General features: G+C 37.9%; 2 protein-coding genes across 2 annotated transcripts in view; one reads left to right on the top strand and one right to left on the bottom strand.

Annotated features, from left to right (window-relative positions):
- The window catches only part of LOC119411943 (serine/threonine-protein phosphatase 6 regulatory ankyrin repeat subunit C-like), a 1,101,338-nt gene that overhangs the window by 801,888 nt on the left and 283,865 nt on the right, over positions 1–15,585 (top strand). The window lies entirely within an intron of this gene.
- On the bottom strand, positions 3,341–15,180 carry arfgap1 (ADP-ribosylation factor GTPase activating protein 1). Its single transcript, XM_037678928.1, has 13 exons — positions 15,010–15,180; positions 12,363–12,433; positions 11,820–11,929; positions 11,358–11,529; positions 10,996–11,096; positions 10,818–10,904; positions 10,621–10,735; positions 10,473–10,529; positions 10,339–10,371; positions 8,624–8,680; positions 5,243–5,302; positions 4,749–4,804; positions 3,341–4,639 (listed from the first exon to the last, which is right to left on the bottom strand). The coding sequence occupies exons 2-13, from the start codon at positions 12,420–12,422 to the stop codon at positions 4,297–4,299; spliced, it is 1,251 nt and encodes a 416-aa protein (XP_037534856.1). The 5' UTR covers positions 12,423–12,433; positions 15,010–15,180; the 3' UTR covers positions 3,341–4,296.

Here is a 15,585-nt window from a genome sequence, read left to right as displayed (position 1 = left end):
ATATTAACGTGTCATATAGACGTCAAAGCTAGACGTCTTTTAGACGTCAGAAAAAGACGTCTATATTAATGTGTCATATAGATGTCAAAACTAGACGTCTTTTAGACGTCGGGAAAAGACGTCTATATTAACATGTCCGATATACGTCGAAACTAGACGTCTTTTAGACGTCGGGAAAAGACGTCTTCTGGCGTCACAGTCTGCACCTCCGAGGGACCCAATTTAGACGTGCAGAAACGACTTAAAAAAGACGTCGTTTAGACGTCTCCTTGCTCAGCGGGTGGGTTGAAGCTCGCTGGAAACATCAGCGGACTCAAGTGAACCGGATCATTTTAGTTCGAGTCACTGAAGTGAACTGAATTTACCAGCTCTAGTTTTCATCTAACCTTTATTTATACAGGTTAATCCCAATGAGCCTCGGGGATTCATTTACAACAGAGGCCTGATTTTTTTTAACAGAGCAATAACAACAGTGGATACTTTTTTAAAGACAAGTTAAAATAAAATGGCAACCAAAAGGACAGTCAAAAGAAAAAAAAAAGTTTCAGGACTACAAATAGTGTTAAGCACTCACCAACACAAATTTGCATACACTATTTGTATATGTACAAATTTGTCTTCAATGAGAAAAAAGCAAGCATTCACACAATCACAAGGGGATGAAAAACAATAAAAAGCAAAACAAAACAATTAAAATAAATCAAATGATAGATGCATTTCCAAAACAGAGCAAAACCTTTTGTTTTCTTGCGTATTGAATGAAACGTGGTCTTTTGTTGCAGATGTAAAATGTTCTCCAGCCTCATCTACATTTGCTCATTCAGGGGCCTTTTCAGGTTTGTTTTGTAGAACGACGTGCGTATAAGGTTTTCTGAAACGTTTAAGATTTTATGTTTCAGCGGTTCATTTTGTTTTAACCTACTTCAGTTTTCTTTAGCTTTTCTACTGATAAAACACCAACATAAACTTAAAGCTGCTGGTGTTAAATCCCAAAAGGTAAAGTAAGCAAAGACAAAAAATAAAAATCTGTTTTTACTGTGGAAAAGCAGCAAAAATAATTGATCCTGGGGCTTCACACGATCAATTGATAAACTGTAATATAATGATTCTATTCACACATTAACAGTAATTCACAACACAGTTTTATTTCACACAGAAACCATGTGTACAGGTGTGATCGGTTACACAGGCTCGTCTCAGATGAACGCTGCTGGTGAAACAAGCAGACGACTGCACTTAAATTCACTGAGGAAACAACTCCGTGTGGTCAGCTCCGTTTTAAATATCATGCACAACATCAAAAATAGGATTTTGACATATAGTTTCACAGACACAGATGCACCAGATCTCAGATGTTGCACAGGCACATAAACCGAGATCATTCCTGCTCAGGAAAAACACCAGGTTTTTTTATTATGGAGGGAGGAAATAAAAAAAATTAAAAAAGACTGAAATTTACAGAAAGACAGAGTTCAATTTAAGCAATTTGATTTCTCCGTTTCTCTTTTTGGTTCTGAATGTAGTTGTACGCCGAATAATACAGTCATTACATGAACATATGCGCCTTTTAGGAATATTTATTTAGTTTTAAAACAAAAAATATATATATTTTTTGTAAATAGTGTGGAATTTCACAGAAAGTCTCGTTTTTCTTTGAACTACTTGTTTCATGTAAATTACAGCATTACATAAAGAGAAAAGTGAAAACCTGTAAAATGTCAAACGAAGGAAAAATTGAGGATACTGTTTTTTTTTTTTTAGACACCTACACCTCACAGCCTCACAGTGTACAAAACACACAGGCAAAGTGACATCAGTAAGAAAAGAAAAACAATATTTAAGGCTCAACCATACATGAACACATCAGCAGAGCAGGAGAAGAGTTACAGGAGTGATTTGTATTTTTTTGCACCACAGCATTGACATTGAAAACACATCAACACTGAAGGTTTGCCCCCACTGGTGGGTTCTTCTGCTTCAAACACCCCAAAAGACCCACACAAACCTCCAACTGCAGCAAATGAAGTCAACATGAAAACACTGAAAGATTCATTAAAGAGGCTGTTAAAATAAAATAAAATTGGTTTTAAAGTTTTCCGCTGACAAACCAAACCGTAATCTGGAAGTTGTTTAGAGGTAGAAAATGAAGCGTGGAATAAATCGTTAAAACAGAAGCACGGTGCCATTTTTACTCATTTTAAAGCCCAATGAAAACAGTAAAACATTAACAACTCTGTGGCAACGCCGCCCTGACACACTGCTCAATAAGTTTACTACAAAGGGTCTAAGAATCAGATGAAAACCAAGTTTAGAAAACTTGTTTGTTTTTTTTAACATATATTTTACTTAAAGGACAAAACAGATTTTGACCAGTATGTACCAAAACATTTTAAGCAGCGTAACAGGAAGTAAATTCACTTAACTCTGAACCCATTGAATACCATTCCTCCATGTTGTGACGATTTATAAACACGAGGGACGCACTCAGTTATTTAAATTAATCCACAAAGTACTGGAGAGCAGAGAACCTCGTTAATGAAATCGACCCACAACTCAGACGTGAAGATGTAGCCCCGGTGACATTTTCAGTGGGTCACATGGAGAAGCTTCAGGCGAAATCAAATTTACCGACATTTACAGCCGAGGCCAAACGTTCTGCGCTCACAGCTCAGCTTTTAAACAGCGTAGTCCAAATTCATCGCAAGCAGCAACAGCCTTCGTTACCACAGCTGCTCTGCTTTTCCATGTCTTTTCCAGTAATGTTATATGAATATATGATTTGTTCCAAACACAAGGCGATGTAACAAAAAAAGATGTATAATAAAAAAAAAGGATTAAGCTTTTTATTTTATTTACTACGAGTTATTCTGTTTATGAGGAAAAAAAATATTTAAAGAAAAATATCTGAAGTGAGGTAAAAGAGGTTGAAACCACTTCATGTTCTTTCATCGGTGCTGAAAAACTGACGGAGCTCAAAGCTGACTCAGCATCTTTTCGCTTTAAATTTTCAAACAAAGTGCGTCATTAAATTCCAAAAATAAAAAGTAGTTCATAGTTTCTTTACTTTAGTCTGTTACGACTTATTTTGACGCCAAGAAGTGAACTTCTAATGAAATCAATTAAAGGTTTAAGAATCAGGGCTGATCAGTGATTTAATTAAATCTATACATTCATCGGAAAAAATATTTTAAGGCAGGATGGACAATTAAACTGAATATTTCTTTGTAATTACATTTTAATAGTTAAGAAACGTAAACAAAACGATTCTATTTTGTTAGTCTGTTGAAGTGTTACGAGGTGTCTTTAATACCCAAAATCAGTTATTGTAAGGACGGGAAACATTTAGTAAAACGTCAAATTCAGCTGCTCAGAAATATGTTTTTTTTTTCCTCATAAAACTAAACGTGTTAACAGTTGATCCAGTTAATCACAGACTGCATTAATGAAATATTTAAGATGTTGATTTTGGTGCAACTGGGCATCGATACATCATGTTCATAATAATTTTGATACCATTAGAGATTTTCTGGTCCTGCTGGTGTATCAACATTTAGCATCTCTGATGGTCCAAATTCTTTGACACATCCTTTGGAAAACAATAATTCTCAAGAATAAAAACAAGACTATATGAAGACCATGTAGTCCCGTATTAGATATCTATAAAGGTTTTAATCGTAAGCATTTTGTTACACTGACTTGGTCTCTTTGTTTTCTTTATAGCAGTTTAACAAAACACGGACCGCAGGTTGGAACGAGTGCTAATCTGTCAAAAAGGGTTTTCATTAATCAGTTTTTCAAACCGTGCAAAAGATCTAAAGGGCCAAATCTGGCTGAACACAAACAGCATGATTAGCCTTTAGCCATATTTACAATGATTCATATTTACAATAGAATTTCTCTTTCATGCATCATTATTTAATTTGCTGAATTAAACACCAGTAGCACGAACAGCATGAACACAGAATGACTCACCTTTACAAGTACGATATTTGGGTAATTCATACAGGACGTTATATCTTATCTACACTCGTGTCTGATTCTTTGTGATGAAGGCCATTGATAATAAAATATAGCTCTGGAAATCAATACAATTTTAAGGTGATCCATTTTAGTGAGCTCAACTCGTTTCTGGGCATCTTCGTTGTTAAAGTAAATAATAAATTCTATTTCAATGCATAAACAGGATTAATGCAACTCTACTCCAGAAAGTGCTGATGAAATGAAGAGAGGAGAAAGAGGGAGGCAGTGAGAAGGCCAGAGGAGGAAAACAAATGATTATGTATGTTTGTGAGGCCACTACCAGCCCGCGTTCTCCCAGCTGTCCTCGGCGGGTTTTGAAGGACTCTTCTTTGTCTTGCCATCCGCGTTCTCCCAGTTGTTGTCCCAGGCTTCCCAGCCCTCCTCTGTGCTGTGTTTGTTGTTGGACGCCGCTCCTTCAGAGCCCCAATTGTCCCAGCTGTCAGAGCTCTTCTTCGCTGAATTATCTGCCATGGTCCAGCTGTCACTACTGGGAGATTTCTTCTCCTTTAAGGAGCTGTTGCTGCCAAAAGTTTCCCAGAAGTCCCTTGACACTGGCTGGCTGGAGCTGCCTTGGTACCCCTCAGTGGCATCCATATTCTGATAGCTCTCTCCACCAGACCTGAACACGCATACACACAACAAAAGAAGCCATTGTTACTTCAATATTACCACAATATTTTAGACACGCATGTCCTAGTTGGGCTATTTTGAATAAAGTTGTTAATTACCCATCTTGTGGTTTTCCAGATAACAGATTGGTCAGTTTCACACCTGCTCCCTGCATCTAAAAACAAAACACAAATTATTTCAAGCCCTAAAACAAAAACAGAACTAAGACAAAAGAAGACAGAAAACTTTTGTTTTTAAACTGATACATTTATAAAATTCAGTATTAATAACAAACCAAATGTTCGTTCTTACACTTGGACAATAATTCACAGTTGTAACATATCTAAATCTATTACATCATGGCAACCTTTAATGGTGTACTCACCACCAGAGTAATGACAGCAGCAAGAAAAACAAGAGATCACATTTAATTAGCGTCATTCGATCTTATCAGCACTGCAAAACCAGTCTCCTAAGAGGGTTACAAAAAAATCTATGCCATTGCACAAAGGTTGTTGATTTAAAGTCCAGTTTGATCGATCAGAGCCGCTTCCTCTCACTCAGGAGGCTGGTTTTGCATCAGTGCGGTGTGGCAGAAGTCTGCCCATCCTACCTTGTTTGCCAGCCCCGTGATGCCGACTGCCATTTCATCTAGCAATTTGCCATCTTTGACCTGAACGAGCCAAATTAACATTAAAAATATACTTGAAAAAGGAAAAATAAAATAGTAATTTTGTCAAAATTGGTTTAGTGCATAAATCAGGTTGCGAACTATTAGTTTCTGAAGATGAGAAAAGTGATTGGGTTTTGTTAAAAGCATTAAATTCACTGCACAGAAAGTGAGTCAGCAGTAAAGAAGATTTTTTTTTAAACACACACGACAGATACTTTAATAAGAAATGCCAGCTGTACATTTAAAGACAAAACCTTTTAGTTTAGTCTCCCAGTCACTGGTCTTCTCATAAAGGGACAGCATATGACCAGAGTATTTTGTAATGAGAAGTTTTTAAAGTCACTTCTAGGATGTGTCCCTTGTATTTGGATTAAAAATAGAAGCGTTTCCCATCATCTGACCGGATTAAGACGCATCCAGCAGCTGCTCACTTGACAGTCAAAATTAACTGTTTTGCAGAAACATTTATGTGGAAAACACGTATCCGTTCTTCAAAAAAAAATATATTTATTCAGTTAAAAAGGAAATTTTAAAAATGAGCTTTTGGATCTTAAAAACAGTCAATCTGCAAAGACCGTGTGCACAGATCAGCCATTTTGATCACCCACCTAATACGGAGTAAGTCCCTCTGTTACCAACAAAGCGGCTCTGACAAATTAGACGCATGTGTAAAATAAATATGCGAGAAAATATTTTGTACCTGGATTATAGTAACACATCTTGGAGGCTAGATGGTTATGAGGTGTGCCCTCTACACCCACAGATGCCATAAAAATCAGATTAGTGAATCTGGATTTGATGATTTGATGCGATTAAATGTTCGGGGGGCTGGACACTGAAAGTAACATGTGACTATCAGGATATCTTCCATCAGAACGTTGCTTTGTAATCAGATGAACAGGGTGACTTTACTTGTGAGTGGTCATATTGTTATGGCTGATGGCTGTCAGTTTTCAAATGAGGAGCTGCTGTTTACGTTTACTTATAGAATTGAATGAGACAATCTGACAAAGTACAAAAAGTCAATTTTATTTGTGCACGATCACTAAGGCTCGACTCAAGGTCCAGTCCTAATAAAATATTTCTGGTTTTGTCGCTTGGCCAGCTACTTTAAAAATAAATAAATAAATAAATCATCTCAGAAAAATAATGTAAATTTGACTTTGGCCGTTTTGGAAGGTGCATATTTAGGAATTCAAAACTAAATAAAATAGGTGTTACTTAATGTAGTATTTTAATTTGAGATTAAACACTAAATTAGCTCCTTTTGTTTCAAATTAAAACGATAAACTGAGAAACACAGGAGCAGGCGTTGGGCCAAAAACATGGATAAAGTGTGACAAACACACAAGGAGGCTTTGTTTTCTGCACCAGATTGGCGTTTCCACAGCTCTTTGGTTTGTTGAAGGGTTGTTCTGATCAAATCACCTCAGTTCAATAAAGAAGACTCAAATCTCACATTGTCCCTCGTCTTTAATCCTGTTTGTAACAGCCATGGACAGGATCTAAGGTGCATTGTGGACAGGAGGAAACTTCAGGGTCTCGTCTGATCATGTGGTTCTGTTGGTGTCTTCGAGCCATTACTCTCAGCATGCATTGGGGTAGAGCTGTCATTTCTAACCCGGGCCCGAAGCCCGGCCTGAATTTGGGCCAGGCTGAGCTGTTATAATGCTGGATGGGCAGGCCGGGTCGGGCTTTTGATTGCGTCAGCAGATCAGCCACGATCCAATTATATTGCAAAATGGCTTGCCATATTATCCAATTATTTGGCAACATGGCTTGCCATACATTCACCAGCCACATGCGGCCATTTGACCGGCCTTGAAAGAGGTCAAATAAAGTTCAGTTAAGCTTCAGATGGGACTACCGGTACTTCCAGGAAGCGATCCATCGCCCAAATGGACGGTCAGCCGCTGCACTCGTGCAGGCGGAAGCAGGGATTTAATGCGCCTTGATGGCCATGAAAGGACAAACACCCCCTCAGCTCCGATCTTCTGTCCCTTTTATTCAGCCATGCGCATCCGCCAACCGTTAATAACTATATAAGCAGTCATGGCTTAATTAAAATATCGAGTGGGGGGGGGGGGATTAGTACCTGTAATTACTGTTAAGTCGTCGGATCGGGTGGGGTTCAGAAATGACGACTATGGGCTGGGTCGGATGTTTTGGGCCCAGATGCAACTCTACATTGGGGTGCTCTGCAGCTGAGTGTGAAGAGGGTGGGATGAGTGTAAGCTCCTCTATGTCTGAGGCCTTGGTCCTAAAGGGGTGTCTCTGCCTCGAGCTGAGAAGTTCCAAGTACCTGGAAGTCTTGTTCACTAGGATGGTAGGATGAAGGGGAAGATGGATCAAGGTCTCACCAGCAGTAAAACGGGTGTTGGTCGTGGTGAAAAAGCTGAGCTGTAAGGCCAAGCTCTCAATTTACTGAATAGTCTACGTTACAACTCTCACCTATGAGATATAGATCAACCAAAAGAGCACAATCCCATTGAAGCTTCTGAACTGGGCATCCTCCGTCAGGTGGCAGGGCTCAGTGAGATGTGGAGCTCAGTTATCCAGGAGGGAGCTTAAAGTAGAGCCACTGCTCTTCCACATCAAAAGGAGTCAGGTGAATAGGATGCTTCCTGAACACCTCCCTCTGGAAGTTGCTTTGGGCACGTTATAATGGGAGGAGATCCCAGGACGACCCAGACCTTGGTGAAGGACCATATATCCTCTCTGGTCAGGGAACACCTTGGGATTCTCCAAGAGGAGCTGGAAAGTGCAGCTGTGGAGTGGGATGTCTTGGTTTTCTTCCTTGACCTGTTGCCTCCATGACCCACTTCAGATAAGCAGCAGAAAACGGGTGGATCGTCCTACAGTGTGTGAGCCTTGCACATTTTTTCCAATAAGTCGAGCCTAAACCCGTCTTTGCTTCTACGTTAAAATATGTCAATTTTCCCAACATTTAAAATCATCAACTGAGCTCCTTGGTAAAGCAAACTGTAATTAAAAGCTGAATTCCCTGAACTAAAGCATGATCTCAAAAGATCAAGGCTACTGAGAATGTTTTTAACTAAACTGAAACATCACTCAAATGTTCAGGTCACACCTACAGTAGATTCCTATTGAAATCTCTGGGTCCAGTCACTAACAGGCAGAGGCTTTTTTTAAAGAGTTTAAACCACAGATTTTGTCTTGTAATGTCAGCTGGCACAGAGGAAATAAACAAGCAAAGACGAGCAGCAGAGAAAATAGCACATTCACATCTGAAGCTGTTCTTTTCATCTAAAAGTGCTGCATCCCACCACCAAGTTCAACAACTTCAAACATCAGTGTTACCTTTTCTTGTGTGGGTTTGATAACATTCTCATTTAATGTCTGTCCTAACTCTGTGGCCTAGTTGAAAGTCAGAGGGGAGAGTTCACTTGAATAAAAGAGGACTTCAACATTCACAGCAGTGCAAAATGTTCCTCGGCTGCATCAGTAAACGGCTCTACGCACGACGACAACAGAAAAGCTCTAGATGCACAAAAAGAAATTATGCTGCAGATTCCTCTCTAATGTGTTTGCAATGCTGTCAATAGCAAAACATATTTTGATGAAATATAAGCAGATTATTCAAATATATTCTGAAGGGGGAAAATATCCTAAAAGTAAAAACTATTATGATACACAAAGAAATTAAGAAAAGTAAGTTTTTATTGTTAAGAAGCCACAGTAGTTTGACACAAAGTTCGCTCGTTTCCCAATTTCTCTCCTATAACAGTGACTTCTAATACAATTTATCTTTTATATTATCAGATTACATTATGTTTTGTTAATATCTCAATGATTCTTTTTGTATAATCTTACCATTACTCTTTCAGAAAATATGTAATTCCTAACAAGTTTAGGACTTTTTTGTTGTTAAAAAAAAAGTCCTAATTTTTCCACATTAGATTTTTAAATGGCCTCCTTAATCTTTTTTCTTCTACACTGTGCCTAATAAAACACTACAGAGCACAGTGAAAACTCAGGGACCCAAACTGAAATGTTTTGGCATATTATTGTGCTATTTCAAAAAAAAATATGGGGGGGTAAGTCATGCAAATGAATGGATAAGCCATTACAGCAGTCCCTCGTTTATTGTGGGGGATCCGTACCATGAAGCCCCGCGATAAGTGAAAAATCGAGAAGTAGGACTAGTAGTACAAGTAGTAGTGTATATATATATATATATATATATATATATATATATATATATGTATATATGTGTGTGCGTTTTAAACCCTTCCCACACTCTTGCAATATTCTAAACAATGTTTCTAAACTCTAAACGCTCTAAAAGAGCACAGAATGTCATGATTTCAGCTCCCTGCCTCCTCAGCTCTCAGCCACCTGCAAGAGCTCTTGGCCACGCCCACTTCACCACTCTGCACAGAGAACAGCTGATCAGCTGCAGCAGGAAGCTTATCCTGCAGTATGGGCTGCACAAAGGTGCAGGAGGTGCGAAATATAAATTTTTTTAATTCGATGCCGATCGTGCGGCTCATCCATCAGTCAAATCGGTGTCAAGTCCAATCTTATTTTTGAAAAACCGCAATAAACGAACCGCGAAGTAGCGAGGGACTACTGTGAAAATTAGGATACAAACTCCTCATCACAACACTGTCTTAGCATCTTTAAAATGATTCAAGAACTTAAATGATCAGCACCAAGTCGAGCAACGCTTGATTTTTAACAAACAGATGCATGTAAAGACAACATTCAGCAACATGCTGTACCACATTTTTAAGATTTAAAGAATAGCAAGCTAACAAAAATATAACATAATGGATGAAATTTAACAAATAATGTGGAAAAAAGGAACCATGCATCTATAAATGGCTTTACCGGTTCTGGTGGGGCTTTATAGCCCCTTAACTACATCCAGAGAGGGCAGAAAGATATTAGTAACAAAAACATTATCTCAAGTTCAAAGGTTGTGCCATTCAATAAGATAAATTTACAAATCAAAGCCACATACTGCAGGTTCATGTTACATCATCAAGTGAGAGGTGGCTCACTGCTCTTACCTTTAACGTTGCTTGGTTTGCCAGTTTTGTCGTCTGCAGGGATGAAAAACAAGAATTAAAAATATGTTTTAAAGGAATTCTATTTTTAACCGGAGACTGAAGATAAACACTTGCTTTTGTTTAGATACACTTACATTGTCTTTGGCAATTGAAGCAAATTTGCTGGCTCCAACAGTAAAATTGCTCCATCCCTAGGTAAACACACACAAAACTATAAATACATGTCAAACATGAGGGGTGTACAACAAGAACAAGCCAGCAACAACCCGCGTCATGACCTACTGAATAAATTGAAGACATGGCGTTGTTCAGGAAGTCTTCTTCTTTCTTCTCTGGCGTCACAGTGTTGCCAAAACCAACGTAACGATTCTCTTGGTTCCCACTGTAACCTCCTCCACTGAAGAGATAGTTTTCATATTCATTAAAATATAATTAAATATGTAGAAAACAAAAGTATTTAAACTAAAAAAAAAACTAACCTCTGGTAAGAATTAACATCGTCAGACAACCAGTCCTCAAAAGCTTTGTCACTAGAACTCGCTGGGTTCTGTCCAGGTCCTCCAGAACTGAAGGAGTTTAAAGTCAGACCTGTAATGGCTGCTGTGTGTCGAATATGACAACCAGGACTGGTTTGTTCAAATATTCCATTTCACTTACCGATGAGTGGTTGAAAGGCTGGTTTTGGGTTGAGGTGGTGTCCAGTTTTTGGCAGCAGACGTCTCAATGGACCACTCCTTCCCCTCAGCTAAAGTTGCAACCTGTTTTATCAAATTAAAAGTTCATCTTGAGTGTTTACTTTAGTCAAAACACAGTAAATCTCATTAAATCATGCTTTTCATTTGATCCATTTTAAACTCAATTGATTAATGTCCCTGTAGTCTTTTATAACTAACTATTTATTTATCTATAATAACTCTAACAGACGTGTCAACCAAAATACACAGAGTTACTGAAGACATTCAAATGTGGTAGAAATGTTTGTTAAATCTTCTAATCCTTCAGCTGGGTGTGTGCCTCACCTTGTCCCTGAAGAGCGCAGCTGCTCGGCTGTTGTATTTCTCGTGTAAAGTCCAGTTGGGGTCATAATCATCTTGAAGTTCAAGAAACAGGCGAAATTTGCCATTTCCTCCTGCCTTCATTTTCTCCAGCTCGATGTCTTTCCACTTGTCCATGGTGACGGAACGCACAAAACTGAAAGCAGAAGACGAGAGACCGTTCAAAGACAGAAAACACACGAAACGTTTTCCAAGCTGTTCAGTGGCTAATGAAATCTTTATTATAGAAAAAAATTCTCAACTTATCCATGTGGGTTAAGAACTCATAAAGGTTTATTTGTTGGACCTCTATAAAGTTCATTTTAAACTTTGCTGTGCTTTTGAAACAATATCCAAACACCAGTATCATTCCAATAATTTAACAAATCTTAAATATATGTGCATGTTTCACATCAGTAATTCTATGATCCGTTGACTCTCTCCTACCTGAGGTGCACCCCCAGGCCCCGGTGTTTTCCAGAACACTCGAGGCAAATCCAAATGCCGTACGTCACACTGACCCACTGAGGGTTAAAAGCCCCACACTCAAAACACAACTGAAAGGAAAGCAGACATTAGACATTAATTATTGTTCAGTAGGTGGCGATTTACCGTTTAAAGATGTCAGCTTGACCTTGTAAACCTTTGGTTAAAAACCTATTTTGCATGAGAATGCAAGCACTGTTCGTGACAATCGTTTCCTATAAAGCATCTAAACTTTAATTTCTTTTGTTTTACTCATTTAATTGATTAAAAAGCCATTTTCTTAGCACCACAGCTGTCTGCACAAGTCCTGCCACAACTGCCAAAAGCCAACCAAGAAAACTATTATTTAAAATTACCTTTTTATACATGTGAACAACGATTAAAAAAAAAAAGATGTCTTGGTAGAGGCTGCTTCACTTAAAGCTTCTTTCACCGTGAACTGCATTTAGGTTTGCGGGCGACTGAGTTTGAGACGAAATGAAGATGCACTATTGAGCCACTTACATTATTCTCATCTTGGGTTCTGACTTCTTTCAGAACTCTTCTGGTCCTTGGACTCGCCATGATGACCCACACTGAAAGAGAATTTTTGATCTTTTAGTACAATAATCAACATCAATACTTTAGGGGATCAGTTAATAACTTTAAATTAATAAAATGCAGTTAGTACAATTTAATACCCCACAGACATAAATAAATAAAATGTAATAAATAATGGTCACAATAGTGATTAAAGTCACATTGGGAAAATAACCACATGCCTCTATACTATAGATAACAATAAGATAAACAGATTTTTGATGATGCAGCCAGGAAAACTGGACCTGCTCTACAGACAGAAGCTTCTGGGAGTTTGTTTCTTGTCTGGAATGAGAGCAACTGGATACAGCTACAAGAGGTAACAACAAACTTTAGTACAAGCTTTTGAAGAAGGAAGTTGGCTAAACATCCATCAGATCACAAGCTGCCCCTGAAAGTTTGAGAACGTTACCTTATTTAACAATACATCAATCTTCTTTCGACAGCTTTGAGCATCATTCAGTCATGAATCGTAAATATTTAAACTTTGTTTGATGTAGAGTCTGCAGGCAAACTGCATAGGGTGCCAAAAAAAACCAGCAGTACTTGTGCTACTTAAGAAGTACTTTCCATCTGAAGAAGGGTGTGTATGTGTCAAACTGTCAGAGGAGAGTCTTGGCTTTACTTCCACTGAGGACGGTGATGACAATAAGGCAGGCAGCAGCTGAGAGGGTGCATTATGTTTGTAACATCCTCAGGGCAAAACAGGACCTGTATAGGTTTAGGCAAGATTCCTACTGCTGCTACTTCCAAGTCTAATTTAGACAGAATATATAGCAATCAGCCTGTTGACATGTTAAGAAGAGGACTTGAAGTGGTGGTCCAGCATTAGTTGACCAAATTCAACGTGACCAAGTGTGAATTCCTCTGATTTTGTATGTCAAGGTGGTGTCACTGAACACTGTGCCCATATTAAATTTGTTTTAACTTATTCTTGATGCCCCATAAATCTGATTTAAAGCCACACAACACAGACACGTTTAGGTTCAGAAGCAGAAAAATAACATCCCACTGCATTCTGTGTGAAAGTGCGTTAAAAAATTAGACAAATCATGAGTGGAGACATCTCTCAGTGCGTGTGGTTTGTCAATCAGAGCCACAATTCATTCATAATGCTCATTTTTAATAAAGGATGGCCAAATTGTGTAATCCTAGTTTTAAATCCATTAGTCCAAAACTCTTCTTCTATATAACCTACAGGAATATTCTCTCTGTCTGACCCTTTTCCTTCAAAGCTACAGATCTAAAAAAAAAAAAAAAAGGGTGTTTGTTTCCATTCTTCACAGATACCTTTAAAGTCTAAAACATGCAAGTCTACCTGTTGAGACATGTTGCCATTTGAAAACAGACTACACACATAACTTGTCTTTTTCATTGTGTGATGAAACCTTAGTTTTTAGTGTTTTTTCTTTCAAATTAGTCAAATTTCAAACAGAGTAAAACAGCCCTAAAGTATGCGAGTATTTGCACTTCTTTTCAATTTCCATGAAAACTAACAATTTTTTTTAACTACAGGGTAGTATCTCACACCTACAATTTTCAAAGTTGTGCTAATTTCTTCTCAAAAAATTGCAAATAGGATTTTTTGTAGATACTTGACATGATGAAAGGACTGAGGGTTAGTACCTAGTGAAAACATGTTTCAGATTTGTGGCTTATTCCATTTAACTTACCAGTCATCCTAACTAAGTAATATTCAGAATTGTATTTAGCACAGTATTATTTTATATGAATACAGTAAAGCTGCAGTGTTGGCATTATAGATGCACTTCAGGCAAAGCACCGAACACATTTTAAAGACGTGATTTGAATACCTACCGTATATTTTTTTTATTATTGCAACTAATTTGCTGTAAATTTGATAATGCACTAACCTCTGTAAACATGGCCAGACTCTTTAAGCAGCACACTAGTTTTGAGCAGGGAAATCACAAAAACTGCTTTACCACAAAATGAGGCTTTATAAACTAAGCATTTAAGATTTTTTTAAATATAATTACCACATACTGATGGGTCTAGAAATGAATAAGAAATATCTGATAAGAAAAGTCAATGTTAAAAAGGATTTCCACACGACACAAACATCTGTTGATCAATTTCAAATGTAATTTAAACTAAAGTAATTCAAGCATTAAAATTATAACTGTGTAGTGTTTCTAATAAAAAGTAAAATAATCTCACAAGGGTTTCCTTTAAAGGAGATTATAGGAATATGAATGTTAATTTTATTTGAATAAACTGGTTTATACTGTTTATGATCTCTAATCATTGTCTAAAAATAACAATTAAATATGTATTACTTAAATATACTGTCAAAAATGGAAATCACTTCACAAAAGACCCACAATTTGCAGTCGTGTCAGGTTTTTTTTTTTCCTTTTTGTTTTTTCAATTATTATTTAACACAAGTTGAGATGTAAAATTAAGATATGGGAAATAAAAGTGTCGCACTTTGGGTAATATCTGAAAGCAGATTTTCTAATCTTTCCAAATAAAAACAGAATGAATCAAATATTTGACTGAGCTGATTGATTCGTGGTGCTAACGCTGGCTAAGCTAACCTCCCGGTTACCTGAATGAGACCGGCGGTGAACAACAAGAAGGACGCCGCTTCCAGACTCCGGAGGCTCCGCTGAGAAACCACGAACACACGGAAGAACAACGGACGTCGGGCTCTCACAGACCGGGTCAGACACACAGAAGAGGTCTTGAAGATGTTAAAAGCCGGTAGCCATGTTCCTGTTTGCATACGTTGGCAGAGCAATGCATCATGGGACAAAGCTTCTTCATAAGACGAATCAGCGGCTGAAAACCAGCTTTGAGTGAAAAGGTTGCCTCCTGCTGGACAAAGGTGATACTACAAACTGCTTAGTGCAGTTCATCTGTGGAGTTTATTCTTTTTTTTTTCCCCTTTTTTTTTTTTTAGAAGTGCATTAAAACAGTAGAAATAAAAATGTTTAAAAAAATGTTAAAGTTTTTCAACTGTCTAAAGAAGTCTGTGATTTTTCTCACCTCTGCCAATGTTATGTCTGCGACAATTCTGTTTGGGCAGCACGACTTAGTGTACAGATCTACTGCCTCACAGCAAAAAAGTCCTGGGTTCAATTCCCAGTTTGGACCTGAGGTCGTTCTGTGTGGAGTTTGTATG

Source organism: Nematolebias whitei, chromosome 7 (assembly GCF_014905685.2).
Source record: "Nematolebias whitei isolate Nwh7 chromosome 7, NemWhi1, whole genome shotgun sequence".
Taxonomy (NCBI): Eukaryota; Metazoa; Chordata; class Actinopteri; order Cyprinodontiformes; family Rivulidae; genus Nematolebias; species Nematolebias whitei.
Note: the sequence above shows the minus strand (reverse complement) of the source record. Positions and strands in the feature narration are given on the sequence as shown.

What these genes read in the sequence shown, in the direction of transcription:
- arfgap1 (XM_037678928.1), bottom strand. Translation starts at nt 12,422, where the DNA reads ATGGCGAGTCCAAGGACCAGAAGAGTTCTGAAAGAAGTCAGAACCCAA. An exon ending in CCATGTCTTCAATTTATTCA is followed by an intron (nt 10,530 to 10,620) that starts GTAGGTCATGAC and finishes GTGTTTACCTAG; the next exon opens with GGATGGAGCAATTTTACTGT. An exon ending in TCACGGGGCTGGCAAACAAG is followed by an intron (nt 4,805 to 5,242) that starts GTAGGATGGGCA and finishes TTTTGTTTTTAG; the next exon opens with ATGCAGGGAGCAGGTGTGAA.